The 27,156-nt window shown below is 42.1% G+C and overlaps 1 protein-coding gene across 1 annotated transcript; it reads right to left on the reverse strand.

Annotated features, from left to right (window-relative positions):
- ALLC (allantoicase) lies at nucleotides 1-26,943 on the reverse strand. The gene is made up of 11 exons (XM_032791069.1): nucleotides 26,854-26,943; nucleotides 24,512-24,562; nucleotides 19,593-19,680; nucleotides 17,249-17,374; nucleotides 16,027-16,106; nucleotides 14,129-14,261; nucleotides 9,542-9,697; nucleotides 2,679-2,752; nucleotides 1,495-1,603; nucleotides 584-705; nucleotides 1-153 (listed from the first exon to the last, which is right to left on the reverse strand). Exons 1-11 carry the CDS (start codon nucleotides 26,941-26,943, stop codon nucleotides 1-3), a joined length of 1,182 nt encoding a protein of 393 aa, XP_032646960.1.
- Between the last annotated feature and the right edge of the window lie 213 nt (nucleotides 26,944-27,156).

The following is a 27,156-nucleotide window of genomic DNA, read 5'->3' on the forward strand; positions in this document are numbered from 1 at the left end:
TCATTTACTTGTATAAAGCAGAGTCCGTGGGAAACCCCAGAGACGCATCCTACTTACACCTCCATCGGGAACAATAACAAGTCTCACATGAGTGATTACATCCTGCATTTGTAGGGCAGTACCATCAAAGAAATGCCTCTTGTTAGGCTTAAGCTAAAACAAAAATGTAAGGTAAAAACTGGCATACTTAAATACTGCCTTTTAACAGAATAGCTGTTACATATAAACAGAAGGGTCCATATGTCCACTAAAACTTTAGCTACAGATAAAATAGATGAAATTCAGGTACACAGAGAAGAAGCTATAAAATTCAAGAATCCAAAATAATCTCCTTATCATCTGATATACTGTATAATGCTTCTCCGTCCCCCAAGAAAACAAAAAGAAAAAGATCATGAAAACAAGATGCGTGTCCACTTTTGCTTACTATACTGTGTAGTTTTGTCCTTGTAGTGTTTGGAAATTGATCTACTCATATAAAAACCTACAAAACGCTTTTTTTTTAAGCATTATTTCAACGCAGCCAATAGGCTATAGGCTAACAGTCCATAGTGCTCATATAATTTAGAAATAAAAGCCTTACCTTTGTAACAGAAAGCAAAGAGTTCCATTTTGGATTAAGGTTCCATTTCTGTGTTATACAATCTTTTTCTTCTTCTGTGTTCAAAACACAGGCCTCGAGTTTGCAAGTATCTGGAAAGTTACCTGATGGCAAACAGTAACATGCTTTTGTATATTTTTGTCGCATTATAATTTTCTTAAGATAAATTTATTTCATAAACTAAATTTAGGCTTTCAGAGCTGAAACACAGAGTAATGAATTTCACAAAACACAGGTTTGATTCTTTACATTTGTACTGCAATGATGGCTAGAAAAAATAAGTAGAGCTGGACAAATAATTAAAAAGCTATTTACAAATATTTTAATATAAAAAAATCACAAAGCTTGTATTTATTCATGAATATTAGTGAATTATGCACCCGCCTCTATCACTATGACCAATAATGGAAAACATCCACATAAGTTATTCCATAAATTCCACATTCATCATACAATATTTGTTCTATAAAATCCTTTTTTCTACAAATACTTGAAACCTACTGCTTGAAGGAATATAGTTCGACTCTTTGTAACAATTGATATAGAGTGCTCAGATTCTCCGATCCGTTCGATTGGGTGACTTTAATGGAATCAGGATTTTAATGACAAAATTCCCACGGACTTCAATGGAGCCAGGATTTCACCCAGTGACTGCCCTCAAAGATTCCCCCAGCATCGAGGAATCCTCCCCTGACTTAGGGCAGTCCTGGTGCTGATATGCCCAGCAGAAGGGAGATACACCCTAGATGCCCCTAAGCTTAGCTGATCATCAACTGCTGAAACCGTTTAATTCCACCTTTCCCAGTGGTCCTGCACAATATATCTATGGTACAACATATATTTTTGGTATGATCAATAAAATACAGGGCACAGACAAGAAGCATTTGTTTTACCTTTAAAGTGATTAGTGTCTATTTCAATGTGAGTTATTAGACAAGGATGTGCCAGCCGGAAAACTGCCCATTCACTCCCTGGCATGAGGAGGATACCTTTCTCATCAGGCTGAAAATAAGAGGGAAAAACCTTTTATATGGTTCGGTGAATCACACAAATCAAAAAGGTAAAGGCAACGCATGGTACATTTTTGCATTTACTAGCTGAACTTGGTTTCTTAAGAGTACATTTTACTTTCAAACTATTGAATGAATCTGATTAAACACCGGATCCCCAACCTCCCTTCTGATAATGAGAATTTTTTCCACAAAGAACTACATTACTCCGGTAAAGCTACCTTCACGGAATAGGTTAGAGCTCTATTAATAGGACTGAGTAAGATATGGAATCTGCAGGACAATACAAATATAATGCATTTAAAGAGAATTCACAAGAGATTCGGTATGTTTTGTTATGGATAGCTGTTATGTAGCTTTCTTCTTTAAGAAGAAATCCCATTTTTAGAGGCTGAAAGCCAAAATCATCCTAATTTTGAAGTTCCAATAAAGAAAAGTGAACTAAAGGAGTAAACAAAGTGATTCCTTTCCAGTTGCAGGTGCCAGCATTCCAATCATTCCACATATCACATCATATGCAATTCTTACGATAAGCATTAAACCTATTTTCCATTATTTAGGGCCCCCTTTGACATCAGTGGCAAAACTCTTATTGACTGCAATGGATGCAGGATTAGGCCATTAATAATTTGCTCCCTTTAAAGCAGCTTGCACATTTCTCAATAAGTATTACATCCTTTGACTTTATTATTTTATCCATTTGTCTCTCTTAAGAACCTGATTCCCAAAGATGATAGAGCTGTAGTAATAATCATCTCTCACATTAGTATAGTTCATTTCATTATCAAGAGAGGTTAAGAATCCAGACAGAGATGGTGAGAAAAAGAGACTATATAGGGCCTAATAGCTTTGAACTAGACCTAGAGAATATATTGCAATGCCTACAATATGAGTTTCTGCTACCTCCTGGGAACACAAGACACCTCTAAGAAAACATTATTTTAAGTTTTCCTTTAAATCTTCTCAAGTTTCTCTAACACACACACAAACATATATACACACCTCTTGGGGGAAAAAAGAATTGTAAGCAGATCTAAAATCAGAACTGTAACTCATTTATTCCTTACTTTTAAAACTGGTGGCCTGTCCGGTCTTCTTGCTGTTTCCCAACCATCTTCCATAGATGTTGCTCTTCCTAGCCCTACAAAAATATGTAACTGTGAACAGGCTCCCCCTTCAGCTCCTGGAAACCCTGGCTGGTAAGTCCTTTTTGTGAATTAAGCAGCACATACAGTCCAGCAGGGTATCTCCACCAAGTGTCTTTATTGATGTTTATAGTCCAAGTACATCACAACATAGCAGCAGTCATGTGTAGCCCCTCTCCTTTCTTTTCCTGTCGTTTTATGGTGCAGCAGACTCAGCATGTGAGACTACGAGTGTCACCTACCTCAGTTTTCACATAAGCAAAAAACATCAGTGTCCTGTATCCTTAAGAAAGCAAAGTGACGCTTTTTTAATGTTACCCCACTTTCCCAGTACTCTCACCAGTCCTTTTGGACTATCTTCTTTCGTCCCAAGGCATCTTAGATACTTTATGACTAACTTTTTCTCTATGAAATTGTCCTTGCATTGCCACAGCAGATGCTCAACTCTTTCTTGGACTTTGCATGCATCACACAACCCATCTTCATGCTTGTTTAGCAAATATAAGTTACCATTCAGGTCACAGCAACCTGTTAGCACACTAAATATAGTTAATTCATTTCTTCTGTCATAGTTATTAAGTATACTACTATCCTCAAGTTTAGGACATATTTCATAGAACCTTCTTCTTTTTTCTCTTTGGCCCATAGTTCTTGCCATTGCTTCTTAAGTTCTCTCTTAACCAAAATTCTGATGTCCTGTTTACTCAAAGAGATCTGTATATCAACCTCCTAATTTTAAGGCATTTTCACTGCTTTTTCTGCCATTTCATTGCCCAGTATCCCAACATGCACCGGAATCCACACTGTTACAATGTGTATACCCATTTGTACTACCTTTGATTTAGTCATCCCTGTTTTATGTGGCTCCCCTTCTAACCACCATTATATCTGATAAAGAGTCAGATAGGATAGAACAACAGTCATAGCTGGGCATACATCCCTTATCCAGGTGAATCCACTTGTGTTCCATGGAACAGATATGGTGAATGCTGCTATTGCCATGGTTGGATCATCGCTTCTGGTGCAGGAGAACCATATGGTGTAGTGTGATCACATCATTTTGGAAACCTGGGATAACCAGCAGTGGCTTCAGAACTTCTAAATTATGAAACAGACCTTCATGGAGATGTGTAATGAGCTTGCACCAAACCTCCCACACCAGAACACTCAATTCAGAGAAGCCACACTAGTGCAGAACCAAGTGACTATTGCCTTGTGGAAGCTAGCCACACCAGACAGCTACCTGTCAGTTGCATACCAATGAGGGGTAATAAAGTCCACTGTTGGCATCATGGTTGTGCAGGTTTGCAAAGCAATTAACACTGTGCCAACAGTATGCACAGGGGTGGCTCCAGGCTGTCATAAACAGATAGCTAAGGGTTAATGTTTCTTTCACCTGTAAAGGGTTAACAAAGGGAACCAAACACCTGACCAGAGGACCAATCAGAAAACAAGATTTTTAAAAGCTCAGGGAGGGAATTTTTGGGTGTGTGTCCCTTTGTCTGCGTCTCGGCTATGAGAGGGATCTTTCTATCTTCAAGCTTCTAATCTTCTGTTTCTCAGTTGTAAGTACAGGTATAAGACAATATAGTTTTTATATGTTTTTTGTATTTACATGTGTGTAGTTGCTGGAATGTTTAATTGTATTCTTTTTTGAATAAGGTTGTTTATTCATTTTTTCTTTTAAGCAATTGGCCCTGTATTGTCAACCTGATACAGAGACTATGTTAATGTGTTTTTCTTTCTTTTTAATATAAAGCTTTCTTTTTAAGACCTGTTTGAGTTTTCTCTGGGTAGGCTAAGGAACGAAGGGAAGGGAAATTCTCTTGTGTTAGATTTACGGAGGGTGAATCTGTGCAGCCTCAGGGGAAAAAGAAGGAGGGGGGAAGGTAAATTGCCCTCTCTGTTTTGTAATTCAAGGAGTTTAAGTACAGTAATCTTCCAGGATAACCCACGGAGGGGAAGCCTGGAGAGGAAGTAAAGAGAAGACAAGGGGAGGGGGGTTATTTCCCTTTATGGTAAGACTCAGGGCTTCTGAGTCTTGGGGTCCCCCAGAGAAGGTTTTGGAAGACCAAAGGGAGCCAAGCCCTGGAATCCTTGGCTGGTGGCAGCGATATCAGATCTAAGCTGGTAATTAAGCTTAGAAGGTTCAAATCTGAGTAGGAAGCTATGACATGGTGGCAGCGGTGGGATGTAAGAATCCAGAAGCCAGTAGGAGTATTATATTTTTCTTTTCTCTGCTAGGGGCTTTTTAGCAGAGAAAAAGGTGTTTGGTTCCCTTTGTTAACCCTTTACAGGTGAAAGAAACATTAACCCTTAGCTATCTGCTTATGACACAGGCATCAGCATGACAAGCGCATGCTTGGGGCGGCAAGCCACTGGGGGTGCTCTGCCGGTCTCCGCGAGGACGGCAGGCAGGCTGCCTTCGGCAGCTTGCCTGTGGAGGGTCCGCTGGTCCCGCGGCTTCAGGGGACCTCCCGCAGGCGTGCCTGCAGAGGGTCCGCTGGTCCCGCAGCTTCGGCGGACCCTCTGCAGGCAAGCCACCGAAGGCAGCCTGCCTGCTGTGTTTGGGGTGGCAAAATGCCTATAGCTGCCCCTGAGTATGCATGTCAATTCAGCCATCATAATGACCACAACATTGAATAGACTCATAGATCTCTGAATTCCAAATTCAGGGATACAAAAGGCCATTCCCACTCTACCTGTGTAGTCTTCTGTAGAGTCATTGGTAGAGATTTGGCCAGAGAAATGGTGAGCCATTTGCCATGTATAAACTCATAAGTCATAGTCATCATATTTAATAGTCCTGCTCCTCCCTTGGTTTTTTCATATAATTCCAAATCCACATCGAGAGAGACAACTGTCCAGCTATAGTTCGATTTCCCATGACTAAAGATTTTAATTTCTCCAGACCTTCCTTTTCACCCAAGTCTTTTACCCATCTTATGACCCTATTAGCATATGGGAGTTTTTGTGGTGCCCAGTTACTTCTTGTCTACTTAATTCTCAACAATCCTCATATATTTGTTTTGTATTCTTATCTTCACTATTTACATTAACCTTAGCCCAAAAGGCAAAATCTAACAATTTAATCCTTAAATTTATAGGCATTTCTACAGTTGCTACCTGAAGCACACAAAGGAGTCGTAATACTTGCACCACGTGCAAGTCACAGAGCTTAGGCTTGCATCAGCCTTCTTGTATGTGTATGCTGATTTAGAAACTGAATTAAAGGCTTAGCATCCATAATATAGAACTGGTTTTTTTAATGTCCTCTACAGCAATAACAATGTGTTCGTATCTGTAACCCCAATTGTTCCCAGCAGATTCAGCCTATTATCTATATAACCTTTTCAAGTTCTTTTATCATCTAACATAACTTCTGAATGTAAAATTTTGAACAACCTGTATTCCTTCCGTTTAGAGATATAGGTTCCATTCTCCCCAAACTTCCTTTTTTGTGAAGATCATTCCCTTTGTTTTAACAACTGAACTTAAATCCCCAAGTATCTCCTCATTCTGACATTCCCAGCCGCCTCTTTCATTGTCTCCACAGCTATCTTAAGTCTTCTGTGCTTGGCCCATATAGCACAGTCATCAGCAAATAGAGTAATACTTATTCCTGCCTTTATACTCTCCAGAGATCATTAATCAGACCATTACATAGGGTTAGGCTGATAATGTCCCTCTGTGCAATACTATTAGTAAGTTTATAAATATTCAAAAAAAGCCCCCTCCACCCTGACTTGTATGGTTCTATCACTTAAGAAATCACTTATCCACCAGAACATTCTGTGTTTTTTTTTCAATTGCGGATAGTGTATACAGCACGCCTTCCCTCCATACCATGTCATATGCTTTTTCAATATCCAAAAAGACAACTGTCAAACTCTCTATTCCTCATGGTTTTTTTGTATTTCTGTTTCTAATCTTACAATGTTATCAATTGTGCATCTTACTTTCCTGAAACCACTTTGTACACAATTTATAATTTCTTTTTTTTCCCCCAAGTATGCTACTATTGTCTAATTTATCATTCTTTCCATAATTTTGCCCGCACATGATGTGAGGGCAATAGGTCTATATGCATCAGATACTGTTCATAATTTGCCATGTTTTGCTTGTTGCCAATAATATTCCTTTTCCTCATATATTATTATATAATTTCAATAAATCTTTTAACCTTCCTACTGGTAAGTGCTTGAGCATTTCACTACATATACTATCTTCACCTGAGACTGTTTTAACTGTTGTCTATAGATTTTTTGAGTTCCTAAATGCTGAAATTTTCATTTAATATGTCATCTTTATAGTCTACTCAGCCATGTAAGACTATATCCACCCCTCTCTGCTTCCTGTTCTTTGGATACAAATGCTTCTATTCCTTTTTCTTCTTCCTAATCTGAAGCCATTCCTCACCCATTACTTCTTCTCCCTCATTTTCCAACATAACTTCCAGCCTTTCACTTCCAGCCTTTCACTTTCAGTCTGTATTTCCAGCTATGGTCAGCCAGTCAGCCACCAACCCAAGCTGCCCCAGAGTTCCAAGCCCAGCTCTCAACCTCTCCCAACCTCACCAATAGCTGGCTCCAGCCCCCACACTGCTCCCTGGCTCAGCCTTTTTTACTGCTTCCTTTCTTCTCAGAGCTATACAGCTGGTGAGCTAATTAGCTCATCAGCCCCCCAGGTTTCTCTTCTGCCCTTTCAAACGCAAACTAAGTCTCTCCTACTCTGAGGGCTTGTATACACTACAGGTTATATTGATAGCATGACATGATAGCAGTTTTCAGATATCTAAAAGGGTGTCATCAGGAGGAGGGAGAAAACTTGTTCACCTTAGCCTCTAATGATAGAACAAGAAGCAATGGGCTTAAACTGCAGCAAGGGAGATTTAGGTTGGACATTAGGAAAAAGTTCCTAACTGTCAGGGTAGTTAAACACTGGAATAAATTGCCTAGGGAGGTTGTGGAATCTCCATCTCTGGAGATATTTAAGAGTAGGTTAGATAAATGTCTATCAGGGATGGTCTAGACAGTATTTGGTCCTGCCATGAAGGCAGAGGACTGGACTCGATGACCTCTCGAGGTCCCTTCTAGTCCTAGAGTCTATGAATCTATGAATATAACATGTAAGCTACACCATCCTAAGCACCAGTGTGGACAGTTCTGTCAGTTGGAGAGCTTCTCCCACTGACATAGCTACTCCCTTTATGGAGGTGGTTTTATTATGCCAACAGGAGAGTTCTCTCCTGTCAGCATATAGTGTCTTCACCAGACATGCTACAGTGGTACAGCTGCATCAGTGCAACTACACTGCTGTAGCGTGTCTAGTGTAGACTAATCCTACAACCAGTGCTCTGGGTGTTCTACGAGACCAGGGTGCTGGCTTCCAAAGGGCTCAGTTTATAGCTACTAAGAGCACCCTGTCACAGTAACACAGTGGAGGGTATTCTCTATAAATCAGCTGTGGTTTCTCTCTGCTTTCAATATTTCTTCTGAATTCAGTGCTCAAGAAAGATGCTAGATTGTAGTTTCTAGATATGTCAGCTTGCTGTATATCCACTGAACATGTACATTGCAGGCAATGGATATGCTATTTTCATCACATTGCCCCACCAGTGTGCCACAACCGTAACAAGGCAAGCCCATTTCTAGGGGGACCAGAATAATTGTTACTATGTTCAGTTCAGTCCTTTGCTTCTGCTGAGACTGCCAGTGGTGGTGGGTTTTGTGATGTGAACATTTCTACACAGGGATATAGACTGAGAGCATCAAGAGAGAGGACGGATCATATCCCCCAAGAGCCACATGCAGAGGAGTGCTCCACCCATGGATGTCCGTTCTTCCACATGGAAGAAAGGCTCTGGACCCTCCAAAGCACCATTTCCTCTCCCTCCTTGACTTTCCAGACCTCCTCTCCACATGATCTGGGGTCTATGTGAGAGAGAGGATGGAATTTGGGAAGGGGCAGACCAGTGGTGGAAACATTACAGCCCCTGCCCTAGCCCAGTGGAATTTCCTTGAAAGAGTTAATACCACCTCAGACTATTCACTATTTTGCATAACACACCCTCCACCATTCCCAGAACACACTAGGGTCCCTGCGAGCCACTTGAGGCCAACAGGAAGTCCCTGGTAGCATGGCTCCAGTGGAGTCTCACTGCCAGGGAGCCGAGGAGTATAGGAGAAGAGCATGGCAAGGAGTTCAGAACCTCTATATGGATGTATCTTGCAGATTCCAAGATATCTGCCATGTTTGGGGCAGCTTTTCTGTGGTAGAAGAAATAAAACCGTATTGTCTACATGCTACAGAGGATTCTCCATGAGGAAATCCTTGTGGTCTTCCCAAAGTTTTTGCCACAGGAGAAGATAATCTGGGCTCTGGCTACAGAATGAGTCATCTAATTGTAACAATTTATATTTACTATTGGCCAGTGGCCTAGAAGTGAAATCCTTTCTTACAGAGGGCATTAGAAATCCTGGCCCCTATGGAAGATCTCGTCTATCATAAATTAAGTTAACAAAACAAATTTACTGAATTCGTAAGTTCATATAGCCATGTGGGTAGGGCCAAGACCCGCATCTCATGTGAGTTTTGTTTGAGAAAACACTACAGGACTAAATCATAGTTCAGTAAATTCTACTTTAAACCAGTTGTTGTGACTACTGTGACCAAAGAGGGAGTTTTTGTTAAACTGCATAGGAGAATGATTAACATTGATTCTATGCTTGAATACAGTTTACTTTTAGTATTTAAAACCAGAAATAGTAATGCCTTTAACTTACCTAGAATATTTCTTGGGTGGCCTAATTGAGCGCTGCTAAATCCAACACAAATACCTCCATTCTCCATTGCCACCAAGTCATCCAAGTCATTTGGGCCAGAAGTTGACCAGTCTTTCTGAACAACACCATACACTTTGAAACGTGCAATCCCACCATCTGTCAAAAAAATAAAATTACAGTAAATGATTTTATCTTTAAGAATGAATAGAACCATGAGGGCCTTGCTTATACATATTCAGAAGCAGATTACAGCACAGATGGCAAATGCAAGATGTACTTTCCTTTTAATCTACAGACTTTGGAATGAAAGGAAAGAGCTTGGATTTCAGTGTGGAAGCTGATCACAACACGTTTCCACACAGGAGTTCTGTAGTTTATGATGTCATTAATAAACATCAAGACCAGTAGGATATCCGTGCAACACGTCAGTGCACTAATAATCCACAGTGCAGTCGAATCTGAGAATATTGGCAATTCCTTTAAACCATTGTGTAGAGTTGCAGTTTATAAAATGCAAGCTAAAAATCAAAGGGCAAAACTGATAGAAACATCAAACAAGTTTTATAACAACACAGTTCTGGATATATTTGTGCATTGTAGGTATACTTGGTCGTGTCTCAGTGTGCTTGGGATGGATTAGGTGATCTCCTGCGATTCCTTCCAGCTTTACATTTCTATGATTGCTCCAAGGTTACTTCTCATGAGAGTTTCAGAAATTTGTTAAAAAGCCAAAATATTATTTTAAATGACAATTGAACATTTTTCTACAAAAGAAGCTGCTGTTATACAGTGCATCCTTTATCCAGATGTATACTAATGCATTAGGAAATTTCAATCAGGCAACTGTCATGTCTGGGGATTGGGCAGTCATGCTTCATGGTCGGAGCAGTGATGGTCAAAGGCCAGGAACAGCATCAGATGCAGAGCTAGAGTCAGGAACCAGGAGTCCAAGACCTAGAGAGGCAGGCCCCACACTGGCAGTGGCAATAGAGTCCACTTTGTTGGAACTTCTCCTGGGCTTAAATAGGGTGCCTAGACCAATCAGGGCCCAGAGAGGAAGCTGTCTTTCTGACACGGTACTTCTTGTTGCGTTTATCTCCACAGGATCTACATGGTGGTGTGCATTGCTGCCGGGCAGTGGTGTCTATACTTTTTTAATTGAACTCACCAAAAAATGAATTAAACTCACAAATTTTGAAATCCCAAGATATGCACATAACACAAAGAGGCTTCTCTGGCTGACCTCTGGTCCCTCATAATTGCTGCAAGAAGGCCCCATTCTGACTGAGCATGAGCTTTCTGCTCCCTGCCACCAACTTTTATGTACAGAGCTACCTTTTTTGTCTCCCTGTTCTGCTCCATCCTCAGCCAGTTTCTCTCACCTATTCACCCCATACTGCTTCCTGTGCATGCTTCACACATAAATATGTAAGTGAGATCAGTATCAGGGAAATTAAGAAAAGAAGGCTGGGAGAAAACTGGTTGTTCCTACCAGAAACAACAGCTTTAGCCAGGACTAACATTGCTTGGGAGCCCTGGTCTGGCACCTCCTCCATCTCAGGTCCTCCTTCCTTCACAGTCTAGTGCTCTGGCCCTGGAAAACTGCCAGAGCCCTGAAGGTATAAAACTGCTCAGGACAGGCTAGCCTCCTAAGGGCTGAAGTCTATCTCACATAACTAAAATCACCTTTGGGTCACTAAATGCAATCCAATTGTCAGAGAGAGGGTTATAGGCCTAAAATAGATTTCCACTATTTCCCTGTTAGCTGATGTGTTCATTTTGGAACTATTGACTATCTAGCAATTGTCTGAGACAGGGTTGCCTGATCCAGAGACCCAAAGATAAAGAAACTTCAGCACATTTAAGCAAAAAAGACTCAAGTATAAAACACATTGCACAAGGAGCCCAGCATTTGAGGGTGCTTCCTTGTTTTTCTGCTGATTTCTGAAAGTCAGATTTTGCTGCATTCACTTTGAATTTCACAGGACATTTTCTGGTTCTGAACCCAAAACACCAAGTGAACTTAATGAGATGCAAATTAAGTCTATTGACTTAGAATCATGAACCCCATGTGTGGCAGGGTGCAGGAATACAATCTAATCCCTAGCAGGGCCGGCGCAACCCATTAGGCGAACTCAGCAGTTGCCTAGGGAGCTAACATTTGGGGGGCGGTGACCGCTGTGGCCAGATCTTCCGCCGCCTCTGTTGGGGGTGGCATTTCAGGGGCGGGACCTTCCGCCACCTCTGCCGGGGGCAGCATTTCGGGGACAGGACCTTCTGCCGCCTAGGGTGGCAAAAAAGCTGGCGGCGCTCCTGATCCCCAGTGCACCAGGGCGAACTCCAGATGCCCTTTGAACACTTGTGAAAGAGGAAGGGCTGCTGGAGAGAAAAAGGAAGGGAAGAAGAGAAGAGGACAATACCTGGGGGAAGTCAGGGCTCCCTACCAAGACTCTGAAGGTTAGGCTAGCCTGCTGGCTGGGAAATTTTTTGTTTGTAAACCTTTTGCTTTTGTTAACTTGTTTGCTTTGTATTTATAAAGATTATGCTGTGCTAATAGACTTTACTGCCTATTGTTGTGTCTTGTTTCTGCTTGATCATCCCACTAGCCAACCAAAAGCAGTCATCTAATCTAATCATCATACCAAGTCTTATACCTAACCCAGCACTTTGCTAGTTACTTTATTTCAAACTAGTTGCTCTCTTCCTGTTCTGATGGCAGCTGTAAGTGGGATTAGATAGACACAGAACCAGCCAACAGGTTGTTAAATACCACAAAGAACGAGGAGTATTTGTGGCACCTTAGAGACTAACAAATTTATTTGGGCATAAGCTTTCGTGGGCTAAAACCCACTTCATCAGATGCATGCAGTGGCAAATACAGTAGGAAGATATATATACACACAGAGAATATGAAAAAATGGGTGTTGCCATACCAGCTATAATGAGACTAATCAATTAAGGTGGGCTATTATCAGCAGGAGAAAAAAAATGCTGTAGTGATAATCAGGATGGCCCATTTCCAACAGTTGACAGGAAGGTGTGAGTAATAGTAGGGGGAAATTAGCATGGGGAAATAGTTTTACTTTGTGCAATGACTCATCCACTCCCAGTCTTTATTCAAGCCTAATTTAATGGTGTCCAGTTTGCAAATTAATTCTAGTTCTGCAGTTTCTCTTGGAATCTGTTTTTGAAGTTTTTTTGTTGGAGTATTGCAACTTTTAGTGTAATTGAGTGACCAGAGAAGTTGAAGTGTTCTCTGACTGGTTTTTGATTATTATAATTCTTGACATCTGATTTGTGTCCATTTATTCTTTTGCATAGAGACTGTCCAGTTTGGCCAATGTACACGGCAGAGGGGCATTGCTGGCACCAGATGGCTTATATCACATTGGTAGATGTGCAGGTGAATGAGCCCCTGATAGTGTAGCTGATGTGATTAGGTCCTACAATGATGTCTCTTGAATAGATATGTGGACAGAGTTGGCAATGGGTTTTGTTACAAGGATATGTTCCTATGTTAATGTTTTTGTTGTGTGGCTGCTGGTGAGTATTTGCTTCAGGTTGGGGGACTGCCTGTAAGCAAGGACTGGCCTGTCTTCCAAGATCTGTGAGAGTGAGGGATCGTCCTTCAGGATAGGTTGTAGACCCTTGATGAGGTGCTGCAGAGGTTTTAGTTGGGGGTTGAAGGTGAAGGTTAGTGGCGTTCTGTTACTTACTTTGTTGGGCCTGTCCTGGAGTAAGTGACTTCTGGGTATTCTTCTGGCTCTGTCAATCTGTTTCTTCAGCAGGTGGGTATTGTAGTTTTAAGAATGCTTGATAGAGATCTTGTAGGTGTTTGTCTCTGTCTGGGGGACTGGAGCAAATGCAGTTGTATCCCAGAGCTTGGCTGTAGATAATGGATCGTGTGATGTGGTCTGGATGAAAGCTGGAGGCATGTAGGTAAGTATAACGGTCAGTAAGTTTCTGGTATAGGGTGGTGTTTATGTGATCGTCACTTATTAGCACTGTAGTGTCCAGGAAGTGGATCTCTTGCGTGGACTGGTCCAGGCTGAGGTTGATGGTGGGATGGAAATTGTTGAAATCATGGTGGAATTCCTCAAGGGCTTCTTTTCCATGGGTCCAGATGATGAAGCACATCAGTGTAGCACAATTAGAGTATGGGTGTTAGGGGACGAGAGCTGAGGAAGCATTGTTCTAAGTCAGCCATAAAAATGTTGGCATACTGTGGGGCCATGCAGGTACCCATAGCAGTGCCGCTGACTTGAAGGTATACATTGTCCTCAAATGTGAAATAGTTGTGGGTGAGGACAAAGTCACAAATTTCAGCCACCAGTTGCCATGACATTATCAGGAATACTGTTCCTGACAGCTTGTAGTCCATCTTTGTGTGGAATGTTGGTGTAGAGGGCATCAGCTGATGTGCACGGGCTGAAATTGTGGAAAAGCAGCATCATTTGCTCCATAACCTCAGCCGTGCAGAACAGACTAACACAGCTACCACTCTTGAATACCATAGTTCAGGAGTCTCTTTCTCTCACTCTCTCTCTGTATATGTGTGTATTACCTGGATATATAAAAATAAATTACCTGGATAGATATTGAGCCTTATGTGAGTCCACTTCCTCTTACAACTGGCAGAAAAATAATTGAGGCTAGTATCAAGGTATCTTGGTTTCAACTCTTTCATAGGAACCAGAAGAGTCCATTCATCTGACTTCATCTGATAACAAATATTGATTAATTAGTTGTCTGAATCAATGTGACGGATATTCTTCTTTAGTCCATATGTTTATTAATTATGCTTAATACAGCCCAATGTGTTCTAATATATTTGAGCCCTTATTTCTCCACCCCATACATGCTAGAATTCCTTTATTAATCACCTGTGTTTTACAGGTAGGGTTGGGATGGTATTTGCATTCTAAGCCCCAGTGTTTATACAGTTTCAAAATAATTACCTTTGAGTTGAACTTTCAAAGAAATTCATCAGTCATGTAAGAAAGTTTGAAATAAACCATCCATTTTTGAGGATTGACCATTCAGATGAAGGTGGGGTTTTCTTTGATTAAATGCGTAGGGAAGTACTTCCTATTTTCCCAAGGTTTTATTTACAAATAAATAAATATATGATGCTAATATAATGTTGAAGCTGAGATTTTCATTACAAAACAAAAATGAAATAAAGAGTTAAGGAGCCATATTCTGCTCTCAGTTACATTTGGTGTTGGTCTGAAGTAACTCCACTTGTTCCAGTGGACTGACTTTTGATTTACACTAGTGTAACTCTAGTATATATTCCTAGAACAACCTTAAATCCAGGAGCAATGCAACACAGACTTTATAGGTCTGATTCTGCAGTCCTTACTCAGGCAAATATCCCATGGTATTCAAGAGAGGAAGAATGGATGATCTTGTGATTCTGAGTCAGGAAATTGAATTTTTATTCCCAGCTCTTCCACAGACTTCCTATGTGACCTGTACATGACCATTTTCAAAAGTCCCTTAAATTTGGGTACCCAGCTTAATATGTTTAAAGTATTTAAAGCAGGGATAGGCAACCTTTGGCACGCGGCCCGTCAGGGAAATCCACTGGCAGGTCAGGACGGTTTGTTTACCTGCAGCATCAGCAGGTTCGGCCAATCGCAGCTCCCACAGGCTGTGGTTTGCCCTTCCAGGCCAATGGGGGTTGCGGGAAGCAGCGTGGGCCAAGGAATATGCTGGCCACTGCTTTCTTCAGCCCCCATTGGCCTAGAACGGTGAACCGCAGCCATTGGGAGCTGTGATCGGCCAAACCTGCAGATGCTGCACGTAAACAAATCATCTCGATCCGCCAGCGGATTTCCCTGACAGACCGCATGCCAATGATTGCCAATCCCCGATCTAAAGTCTGACACCTAAAAATGGAGGCATCCAACATGAGGCCACAAGTAAGCAAGATTCATTGGAACAAAGTGGAATTAAATGAAGAAAAGACTTGTGCAGGACAACTAAACTGTCATGTCAATTATATACTTCACAGTAATGGCCTGTTTATTTTTTTAAAACATAATAAGTGACTTGAGAACTCTTGAAAGGTGCCAGCCCTGAAAAATGAAGTCCTATACTCAAGGCAGAGGTACAGCACAGGCATGCAAACTTCTCTAGGCTCTCCTACAGATACATCTCAACACCGTTTTGGAGGTGCCCCCTCTAAGTGTGAAAGGATAATTCAGTTTCCATGCTCACTAAATTGTTGCCCTCTTTGCTGACAGTGCCAAAGTAAATGTGCTGGTTAAAGCCATCAGCACAATTGGTATTATGGACACCCGCTCACAAGGATCTGGATTCAGATCAACACTCATTCTAATAATAGATCTCTGAAAAGACATCAGAGTTCAACATTAACGCTGAATCAAATTATGCCTAATTCCAACTATGATCTAGAAGTAAAAGCTTCTGTATCCCATTAGAATCCCAAGAACCGCCCAGCCTCCAACAGACTATACCTTCTTGACAGCTTTTAACTCTTCATCTGAAGCTGCAGTTCCTATCCTGTCCCCTCTTGGCCAAAACTCTGGTAAATCCACTGCAGGAGCAATATAAACACATGCATAATCAGTAACTAGTGCTACTGAAATATTTTTGTTTTTATACTAACATATATAGAATGACAGAAGTAGTAAAAGCACTATTTGATCAGCTGAGTAATGCCATCACAAGAAGCTCATCATTTTGTAGAAATACTTATTTTAGGTGGACCATGCCTATAAAAATATATTGTGCTGGAAGCGTATTTGATATATTATTTCTACTAACAAAAATAAGTCATTTAGCTTAATTATTTCAAATTTTTTGCTTTACAATAGCTCAGATTTTTCTCTTTGAGCTAAATCCCACCTCATCTTCTCGAGCCCCAGAGTAATCCCTAGCAGTGGAACCACTGCAGTTCTGCTGTACAAAGGGAGAGCTGTACAGAAGACAGTGGAGGAACATAGCAGAGATATGTAATATCAGCGCAGAACGGACCCACTTGAGCAACCAGTGTGGCACCAGGCAGGGAAAGGAGGAGACGGAGCCAGGGCAAGAAGGGGTAGAAATGATGCTAAAAGATTTTGCTCCTACATGTTTTTTCCCATCATTCACTGTGGAAAGGCCACACCCAGAGCCATGGATACACTTCATTCATTCTAATGGAATAGTTCTTGAGCCATCTAAAGCTGGGTGGGAAGAGTGGTGAGATTTCTCCCATAGTACATCTGCTTGGCATCCAGCCTGACTACTCAGGCTGGTTTTTTGGACTCTGGATTTAGCCCTTTTTGGAGGATTTTCTTTCTTTAAGAATTAAAAAATGTGTTATTCTCTAAAACGTGTTTTGTTATTAAGCACACACAACATCGTGGGGTAAGTGATGTGAACTTGTGATCTAAAATAATGAAAGTAACAGCTGTATTCTCCCATCATTCACAGCCTTGGTCACCCAGTGTTTCTGACACTGCACTGCCAGAAGTGCTGTTTTCCCAAGGTGATATTTCCAGGAATTACATCACTCCAATCACTAACTCTGCAATGCCTGAAATTTAACTATTTTATCTACCATAAGAAACAATTTATTATACTTAACTTTATCCCATAATAATAAGGCTCTAATAGTAGCAATACAATGTAAGGCACAAATAGCTCTTCCGCTAAGATATCTGGAGACCTAATATAAATTAATGTATTAGTTACCTTGTGTCAGACATGCTGCTTGAATTGATATACGAGGAGCACAGTTTCCAGCAAAGAAAGATGTGTTTACCTCAAATCCATGGACAATACCTGGTACTCCCAACTGGATAATACACCAATCATGTCCTGAAAGACAGAGGCCAAACTGCTTTTCTAGCTAGTTTAATATAACACCAGGGAATAAAAGCAGCAATTCACTTCAACAATATTTAGCAGGTATGTCATAAACAGATAGTAGGAGTTAATAGAACAGAAGTACTTTATATCTCTTTTGACTGTAAAGGGTTAACAAGTTCAGTAAGCCTGGCTGTCACCTAACCAGAGGACCAATCAGGGGACAGGATACTTTCAAATCTTGAGGGAGGGAAGTTTTGTGTTGCTGTTAGTTTTTAATTGTTGTTCTCTTCTGGTTCTGAGAGTGACTAGACGTGCAACCAGGTTTCTCTCCAATCTCTCCAATCAGGCTCTTATAAGTTCAGAATACTGAGTACTAGGTAGATAAGGCGAGTTAGGCTTGTGTTTGTTTTCTTATTTTGCAAATGTCCATTTGGCTGGAAGGAGTTCAAATTTGTATTTGGCGGAAGGATTTTAATTTGTACTTGTATACTTAGCTGGGAGTGTATTCCCAGTGTCTATAGCTGAAAAACCCTGTACCTAATCCATCTTAAATTTACAAAGATAATTTTACTGTTTTTCTCTCTTTAACTAATAGCTTTTCTTGTTGGGAACCGATTGGTTTTTTTATTCTGGTGAGACTCCAGAGGACTGGGTCTGGATCCACCAGGAAATGTTGGAAGGGAGGAGAAACGTTAATTTTCTCTCTGTGTTAGGATTACTTTCTCTCAGGGAGAGTTTGGGAGGGGAGAGAGAAGGAGGGGAAGGTGAATTTTCCTCTCTGTTTTTGATTCAAGGAGTTTTGAATCACTGTGATCTTTCCAGGGTAACCCAGGGAGGGAAGCCTGGGAGAGCAATGGTGGGGAAAGGGTTTACTTTCCGTGTGTTAAGATCCAGAGGCTCTGGTGCTTGGGTTCCCGGCCGGCAAGTTTTGCAGGGACAGAGTGTACCAGTCACTGGAATTCCTGGTTGGTGGCAGCGCTACAAGTACTAAGCTGGTAATTGAGCTTAGAGGAATTCATGCTGGTACCCCATCTTTTGGACGCTAAAGTTCAGAGTGAGGAATTATACCATGACAAGGTACAATCCTGCTTTATAAATATGTTTAAGAAAAGGGCTCAAGCTGTTAACTTTAAATCCAGATACAGTCCTCCATATGACCAAAATTTGGAGGTGTTCAGTTCTGTGGTTTTGTAAAATCAGCTTATGTGTAAAACAATCCAAAAGCTACAACACATTCCAATTAAGTTTTGAAGGAATTTTCATGTAATCAAAACCTGAAGAACTCCATAAAGACACTAAGCATACTTGACAAAACATGAATAGTACCAACTTGCTGATTGTTATAGTGGCATTTTGAAGAGCATTAGATGTTTGGATTTTAAAAAGCTGCGTGGTTTCCTAAGGCCTTGGACAGAAAATCAAAGGATAAGCTGACAACTCTTTAAGAAAGAATTATTTCAAACTTGGCTATCTGGTTGCCTTTTCTCAAGATGTGGTGATATGCATGTATTTGGGAGAAAAGCTGAGCTCAGAAGACAGAATTTGGATTCAGATCTGTATTTCGAAACCCAGAATTTTGAGTGTGCTTGTACCAGGGAGTTTGGTTCACACCAAATAGAGGACATTTTAAAAATTCAGACAAAGACCTCAGTCTAGATTTTGAATACATCTAAGTTTAGGGGTATTTGGATCTAGCGTTTTGGTTTGGGTCCATCTCTATTTTGGAGTGAGCAATGGCAGGTTTAGGAGTCTCTCCAAATCACTACAAGTATATATACAGTACTTGTACTTCAGATAAAAACAAAACACAAAAGAGCAAGTCATGACAACAAAAGCCATCACAGAATGTACACTTAACGCACAAAAAGAACTCAAACTCCCAGGAAGTTTGTAAGCTGTTTCTGGAGCTTTTTCAGTATGCATTAAACTCATGAATTTATCTACTGGTTAAACGCTTGCCATTCAGTAGAACTGTGCAAAAATTGAAGGTCTGGATTCATATAGATTGGATGAACCCAAGCCAGTAGTTTTAGTCCATGTGGTGGTTCACACTATGAAAGATTCATTTGGAGTTTCTGGTTCATTCAGTCCCAGCAACCCCAAGCTCACTACTCTCAAAACTGGAAGGCTTCATAATGATGTCAGTCAATGTCATCTCCTCTTCCCACCTCTTCTTCAAATCCCTTATTGTTACTATTTACTAAGTGATTAATATTAAGTGTGTTACCTGGAATCCTTTTCCTCCTTGTCTCCCATCCATCCATCCACTTTCCATAATCAGTAAATTCATCTGGTTTAAGAACTGGACTCTTCTTCTAAAAAATAAATAAGAACAACAGGCCATATTCTTTCCTCACTTATACCAGTACTATGCCACTAAGCTTAGTGTACTGAGCACTGAATTTTGACCAGCACAGAACATGCAGGGTTCAAGTCACTTGACTGATTTTATTAGTAAAGGAGCATATAGATGTCATTCTAGTCTCTGGAAAAATATCAGATGCATCAAACAATGGATTTATACTGATCTACTCGGGCTGAGGAGCTGGACTTCCACGTGCCAGTTTTATTCTTTCAGTTACATATCCAGGTATCAATTCAGAGTAACCCCACTGATTTCAGTGGGATTTTTGCATGTGTAATGATTGTAGGAACAGTTTGCTAACTTTTTTTGTATTTTAAATGGAAATATTTGAATTTCATCATAAATTCCAATCAGAGCTAAAATGTACTTTGAAGTTGCTTCCTCAAAAGAGGGGTAGTCACAGGAAGAATGTGTGCAAAGAAAACTAGTTAACCTAAGTAGTTTTAAAATGGAGCTTGAAAGGTGTATGAACAGGATTATATGGCAGAGTTGTCAGCAAATAGCAGGAAACTGGACTCTGCAACATAGGAGGTCCCTTCCACTCTTCAGCTCCTATGTTCCTAAATGTTTGGGCTAGTATTTATCAGGTGATGAAAGGAAATGGTAGTTGAGGCAAGGGTAGAGGGGAAATCCCACTTGATTCTCTGAAATATTTTCCACTGTACTATAATGCCTGAATTCTGATTATACCTGAGAACCTTTCAGAAGTTATTATTATAGTAGTAATGAGACAGCAATTGAAATAAATCAGTAATCAAGAATCAAAAAGTTTAGTAAGCATAATCAAGCCTCTACAAATGTTTCCTTTATCAAAAGTAGCAAGAGCCACTGGTCACAATGAAGATGTCAGAGGAGTAATAGGGGTCACCACCCTTCATTATTACCAACTGACTCATTGTACAGCTACCTTGTAGTCACTTTGCACAAGTGTAAATGACTTCATAATGGAAGAGACAATGCAGAACCAGATCCTTTGTTTCTGGTTGCCTACAGGCTATAATAGTGTTTTGGGGCACCTGACAGGGCTCTATTAGTAGCACCCTGGTCACTGAGGTTGCTCCAGCATTGAGAAGAGTACAGGCTTAATTGAAGCCAATTAATCAATTTCCTTTGGGGATCACTGACACGTGGGTGGCGATTGCTGGGATAATGGGGCAATTGGCTCAGTAATTGGGAGAATATTAGTGGGAGGAACATAGCAATCAGCCGGTGAGCCTGGGGCTGAGGAGTGAAGCCTGTGTGGAATCTTCTACTTGCTGTATCCTTGCAGTACCCTGTGATACTTTGTAAGGAAAGAATAAATATGCATGTGGTGAAAATGTGTGGTATGTTTGTGACTGAGAGACCACACAGACTGGCGAGGCAGTGCACTACATGGGGTAATGACTGAGGTGCCGTAGGAGAGGGAGGCATCTGGCCCTTCTTTTATGCTGAAAACAAAAATGCACATGCAAAAATTCCTTCTTTTTCATGTCTAAAACTGGTCAGATGTTTTCTTTTGGAAAATTCTGTTCTGTGGAATTGACGTATTCCTGCGGAATGTGTCCATTCAGTCATAATGATTGATGGAAGCCAGGCATCTGGTTTCCTGCCAGCATGCCGACCCACTGCCTGCCTCCCTGGGCTCCCCACCACTGCTTGGCAAGTTGCCTGGTAGGATATTGTAGAGCCTAGGGTCCCTCTGGCTCTCTAGGCTGCCCAGCTTCTCAACTGGCAGGCATCCGGCTCACCGCACAGCCAAGGAAGCCAGACAGACAGCACAGTTCCCCAGGATAGCCAGCTTTCCGGGCTCAGGCTCTCCAGAAGCCCACCAAGTGAGATGTTGAGGAGCAAGGGCCCTCAGGCTCACTAGGCTAGCCTGTTCCAGGCTCTCCAGCTCCCAGACTACCAACGGAGCTGAGTGGTCTGGTAGCCAGCTCTTTGGGCTACTCGGAAAGCTTGGTGGCCCACTTCCTGTCTAGCCAGCTTCCTGGCTCTAAGGGCTAATTGGGGAGCTGCTGGCCATCTCCCTGATTAGCTGGCTTCTGTGGACTATAGGCTACCTGGGGAGGTGGGTGGCCAGGTCCCTGGCCACCAAGTTACCCAGCAGCCCACCTGGCTGACTCCCCAGCAGGCCTGATCTCCAGGCTGCCCAGCTGCCTGGCTAGTTACTTTCCCAGGCTCCCAGGGAAGCCGCCAGCAAGCCAAAAACTTCCATTTCAGTTCTCCCAACATTGAATGTTTCTGGAAATTCTTTCCTGCACGAAATTTCAAATTTTTAACATTTTATCCTGCTCTGGTTAAAATACACACACACACACACTCCTGGATGGCATCTTTAGAGAAAAATCTTGGACCTAGTAATTCTGCTTCTCAGAAGATTTATCATTTAGGATTCACACTCATCCACCCACCTCCCTCAAAGTTTGATGGGAAACCTATTTATTATTATTTATTTGTATTGCACTAGCTCCTATTGTGCTTGGCACTGTACAAACACACAGTAAAAAGGCAGTCACTGCCCCAGACAGCAATCCTGGTTTACGACAAGAGGCAAAAGTTGGATGAAACCAGCCAATGGGTTGGATGCAAAAGATGAAGTAGCAATGGGAAGTACTTCACATAACGCACAGTCTACTCGTGGAACAATTGCCAGGGGACATTGTAAAGGCCAAAAGTATAATGGGGTTCAAAAAAGAATTAGACACATTCATGGAGGATAGGTCCATCAATGGCTATTAGCCAAGATATTCAGGGATGCAACCTCATGCTCTGAGTGTCCCTAAATCTCTAACTGCCAGAAGGTGAGTATGGATCTCTCAATAAATGCCCTGTTCTGTTCTTTCCCTCTGAAGCTTCTGGCACCGGCCACTGTCAGAAGACAGAATACTGGGCTATATGGACTGTTGGTCTGATGAAGCCTGGCTATTCTTATGTTCTCATAATAATGCAAGCATGTTTTTGCATAATCAGTGCACACAATGGGGTTTGCTTCCTGCACAGACATCTTCAGCTGGTGGAGTTTAGCCCTACATCTTTATGTGTTTGTATTGTTCTGCATTTCAGAGGCATTAATTTTTCAATGATTGGCTTGATTCTATTTGGTGAACTTTTGCTTCTTGCTAATTTAGGATGTGACTGGAAGGTTCTACGTATTACAGTTACATTCCACACATAAAAAACAATGGGGACCAAGGAGGTCTTGTGCTTCTACCCACTCCCACTGCCCTTAGACAACTAAGGAAGTTCTGCCTGTCTCAACTAGGGAGCCAAGAACAAGAATCTTGCAAAGGGAGAAGCAGAATTACAAGGTAAGTAATTTTCCTGTAAAGCCAATGGAAGTAGTTTCCTAGTAACGTATACATGAAATTGCAGAGATGCATTACAAAGATCAGTTATCATTCAACATTTATATTGTGACAGTGCCTAGAGGCCAGCCAGCTCAGATCCATCAATATTGTGCTTGGCACTGTATAAACAAAATAAATGTCAGAAATTAGGGCTTGCAGCCAGAGCCGTCCCTAGGGGACGGCAAATTGAGGCGACCGCTCTGGGCCCCGTGCTTTGGGGGACCCTGTGGGGCGGCGCAATTGGCTGGCACTGCATGGGTGGCAGGTGAACCACTGGCTGGGGAGGCTACCCTCAGCCCCGCCCCATCCACCCAAGGGAGAGTGCGCTGGGATAGAGAGCATGTGGTAGTGCCACTGAAGCCTCCCCAGCCCTGGGAAGACAGGCGGCGTGACCCCAACCCTCTGGAGTCATGCAGCACCGCCAAAGCAGGGTCCTAGGGTGGGGTGGAGTGTGGGCATGGCCATGCCTGGCTGATTGTAGAGGCACCGTCCCACCCCACAGTTTTCCCTACCTGCTCCTGGCGCGGCCAGCCCTCCAAGTGATGTCACTTCCACCCCGGGCCCCACACCCCCAGGAGACAGCCCTGCTTGCAGCTGAGCCTGGGACCAGCTAACTCCACCTCCTTAGTGAGCAACAGAGAACCCACAACTGAATCACAGTTGGCTGAAGCAGAATCACCTAATTGGCCAAACCTCCCAATTGGCTATCGGCATTAGCAGACCTGCTTTTAAGACCAATAGCAGCAGCAGGATATTGGCTGCTCAAAGGACTTGCCCATGGCTGTGCTGGCTCCTGTTAGGGGTGAAAGTAATATTAAATTCTTACCAGTAGGGGGGCCCGGCTCTCGGCCTCCAGAAGCGGCAGGGCCTCGGGCAGAAGGGGCGGGGCTGGGGGTCAGCCTCCCCCAGTCAGACCCTCCGTTGCCGCCCGGGGCTCCAGCTGCAATTTAAAAGGGCCCGGGGCTACAGCTGCTGCCGCAGTGGCAGCCAGGAGCCCCGGGCCCTTTTAAATCGCTGGCACCAGGGCAGTTGCCCCTTCCCCCCCAACCATTGGCAGCCCTGCCGATAGGGTCTCTACTGGCAGGGCCGCCAACAGGGGGGTGCAGCAATGTTAAAGCGCTGATGTGGGAGTGCTTTAACATCGGCTGGGTACAGGCCAGTGAGCTTCTTACTGATACACCACACCGGCCTGTACTGGCCCACTTTCACCCCTGGTTTCTGTACTTGCTTGTTCTTAGCCCTGCCTCACTCCAAGTAAACCAACTCTGACCCTCTCCTATGATTCCTCACTTCTGTCTTTGGCTCAACCCTAGGGTCTGACAGCTGACTCCCGCTCTAACCACTAGGCATGTCCTGGTCTCTGACAGTAAATTACAGTCCCTGCCTCTAAAGCCTAAAATCTTTAACAGTCTGTGCAAACCCTCCAAAGTGGTGAATATCAGCCAACCATACCTTTAAGAGATTCTCCGCAGGAGCAAAAAAGTCATCCGTTGCAAATATAATCTACACAAATAAAAAAAATTATTATTATAAATATATACTATTTTATTTCATTTCCTAGTGAAATGTTATCCAGTAAAAAGAAAATATTACGTTGCCTAAAGGCTTATAGACATATACATATAAGACCATATTTTTAAAAAAAGGATTTCTTTCATTTCTCTTTCCAATACTCCAATGAACCTGCATAGAAACCCACTGAATTCAATTCTTTGTTTGAGGATCAGGTCCTTACTCTTCTTTCTTCATCTTTGTATGCATTTCTCTTTCCAATACTGTACTCCAATGAAATGGCATAGAACCCCATTGAGTTCAATTGTTTGCTTAAGGATCAGGGCCTCACTCTTCTTTCTGCATCTTTATTTACAAAATTTTTACCTACTGCTGTGACATAGGGAAGGGTTTGTTTCATTTTCTTTGTAAATAACTCATGATCCATATACCTGGAAAACCTCCACCTTCTTGAGTGGTTCTTCAGACTAGAAGCATTGTTATGAGGATTCATATGACATGATGCAGAAAAAACAAGTGGACAAAACATCTCTTTAATCACAAACCAGGCTGTCCTTCCACTGAGGATTCTTACCTCCCCTTAGCTGCAGGACAAGAAGCCCTGCTAGTGGAAATATACTACTGGTACCTCCATCAATGAGATACAATCCGGTATTTGTGAATATGTATTTCTGTTTTGTACATAAATGTGTTAAACTGAACAGTCTTAAGGACATGGTTCATTTTACAGCAGAGCACCTTTTTCTTTAACCTTCATCTAGTGTTGAGAAAAAAGTTACATTAACTATATTGTGGGGGACTTTTGTCCCCCAAATGCATTCAGAAACTAAGAACAGTTCTTCAATGTTTTAGGTGAAAAATCTTTATTTAAATATCAAATTGAAAGAACTAGCTGGAGTCTCATTCAATGTGAGTCTGTATGCAATTTTCACACATCAGCATCAGTATAGAGTTATCAGGGCATACAAATTCACTACATTCTCCATATTGCTTGTGGTTCTTAGGTCAGCTGACCTTGGGCAAATTTAGCAGTGTCCACTGCCGAGTATTCTAAGTGCTCCCGTGGTGGCTGTTTTTTGATGGTAGCCGAGGGATGAGAGTGCTGCTTTGACAGGGGATGGTAAGATGTTGTGTGTGAAGGATTCTTCTCTTTATATGTGTATCTACAAGTCATTCTCCTAGATCAGAGATACGCAACGTTTGGCACGCGGCCCGCTAGGGCAAGCACCCTGGCAGGCCAGGCTGGTTTGTTTACCTACCATGTCCACAGGTTCAGCCGATCGCGGCTCCCACTGACCGCGGTTCACCGCTCCAGGCCAACGGGGGCTGCGGGAAGCAGCGCAGGCCAAGGGATGTGCTGGCCACCGCTTCCTGCAGCCCCCAATTGGCCTGGAATGGTGAACCACGGCCAGTGGGAGCCGCGATCAGCCAAACCTGTGAACGCAGCAGGTAAACAAACTGGCCCGGCCCGCCAGGGTAAGCACCCTGGTGGGCTGCGTGCCAAACACTGCTGATCCCTGTCCTAGATTGACAAGGAACAAGTGCCTTCTTTATCTTCGGCAAGTGTGGTGCCAAGCAGGATTGTCACTGACCTAAATGATGAAACTTGAAATCCCAACAACATCAAGCATGTTGAGGAAAAGAACCATTGGCCACCTATTTGTCTTGCATCTGTAGGAATTACATTCTTGCAAGATGGTCATTGTTATCTACCACTTTTGTCACTCTACTGGAGAATTATGTGGGGTTTCTTTTTTGTCTCCTTCTACAGCCTTGTCATAATGCATCATCAATAGCATTACTACCATCGTGCCCTTCTTTGGAACATAGGAAGCAGTATGAGTGACTCAGAAAACCCAAAAACACTGATGACAATTTTCTCTGTTGCAAAGTGGATGTATCTCACTGGGTATATCTAACTTCTTTCATTGGCTAGCTCCAACATAGGTCAAAATTTTGTTAACTTAGATCTTCAGAATTTGAACACTAGGAAAGACTTTGTGTTCCGATTATAAAACTGCAAATTAAGACTTGTGGGGTCCATTCCTGGCTCTGCCAAAGACTTCCCATGTGACCTTTGGCAAATCCCTTAATTTCTCTGTGTCTCAGTTTTCCCATCTGTAAAAAGGAGATACTACTACTTAGCACACAGAAATATTCAGAGGCTTAATTCATTGGTGTCTGCAAAACACTTTTAGATCCTCAGCAGAAAATAGCTGTAGAAATGTCAAGTATAATCTGCACTAAAAGCACAATTTGTCTTTTGAACTGCATACATTTACCTTTCCTCCTACAGCCTCACACGCCAGGTCATTCAGATGTAGAAAGTCAGGTAAAACTTGAGTTTTTTCTCCTTTGAGATGAGCAGTCATCTTTCCTCTAAAAGCAGAAGTAAAGTATTCTATTCAATTCTAAGAAGAAATAAGGGAAATTAAAAGGAGCACGTTCAGCATAACTTGTCATTTCATGAATTCTCTCCTGGCTTCTCAGCAGTCAAAGAAAACTTGGACTCCACGATTTGGTTGTTTACATGTTGGAAGAAAAATAACGACACATACATTCAGGATACGTTTTTACCATTTCTA

Source organism: Chelonoidis abingdonii, chromosome 3, assembly GCF_003597395.2.
Source record: "Chelonoidis abingdonii isolate Lonesome George chromosome 3, CheloAbing_2.0, whole genome shotgun sequence".
Lineage (NCBI taxonomy): Eukaryota > Metazoa > Chordata > Testudines > Testudinidae > Chelonoidis > Chelonoidis abingdonii.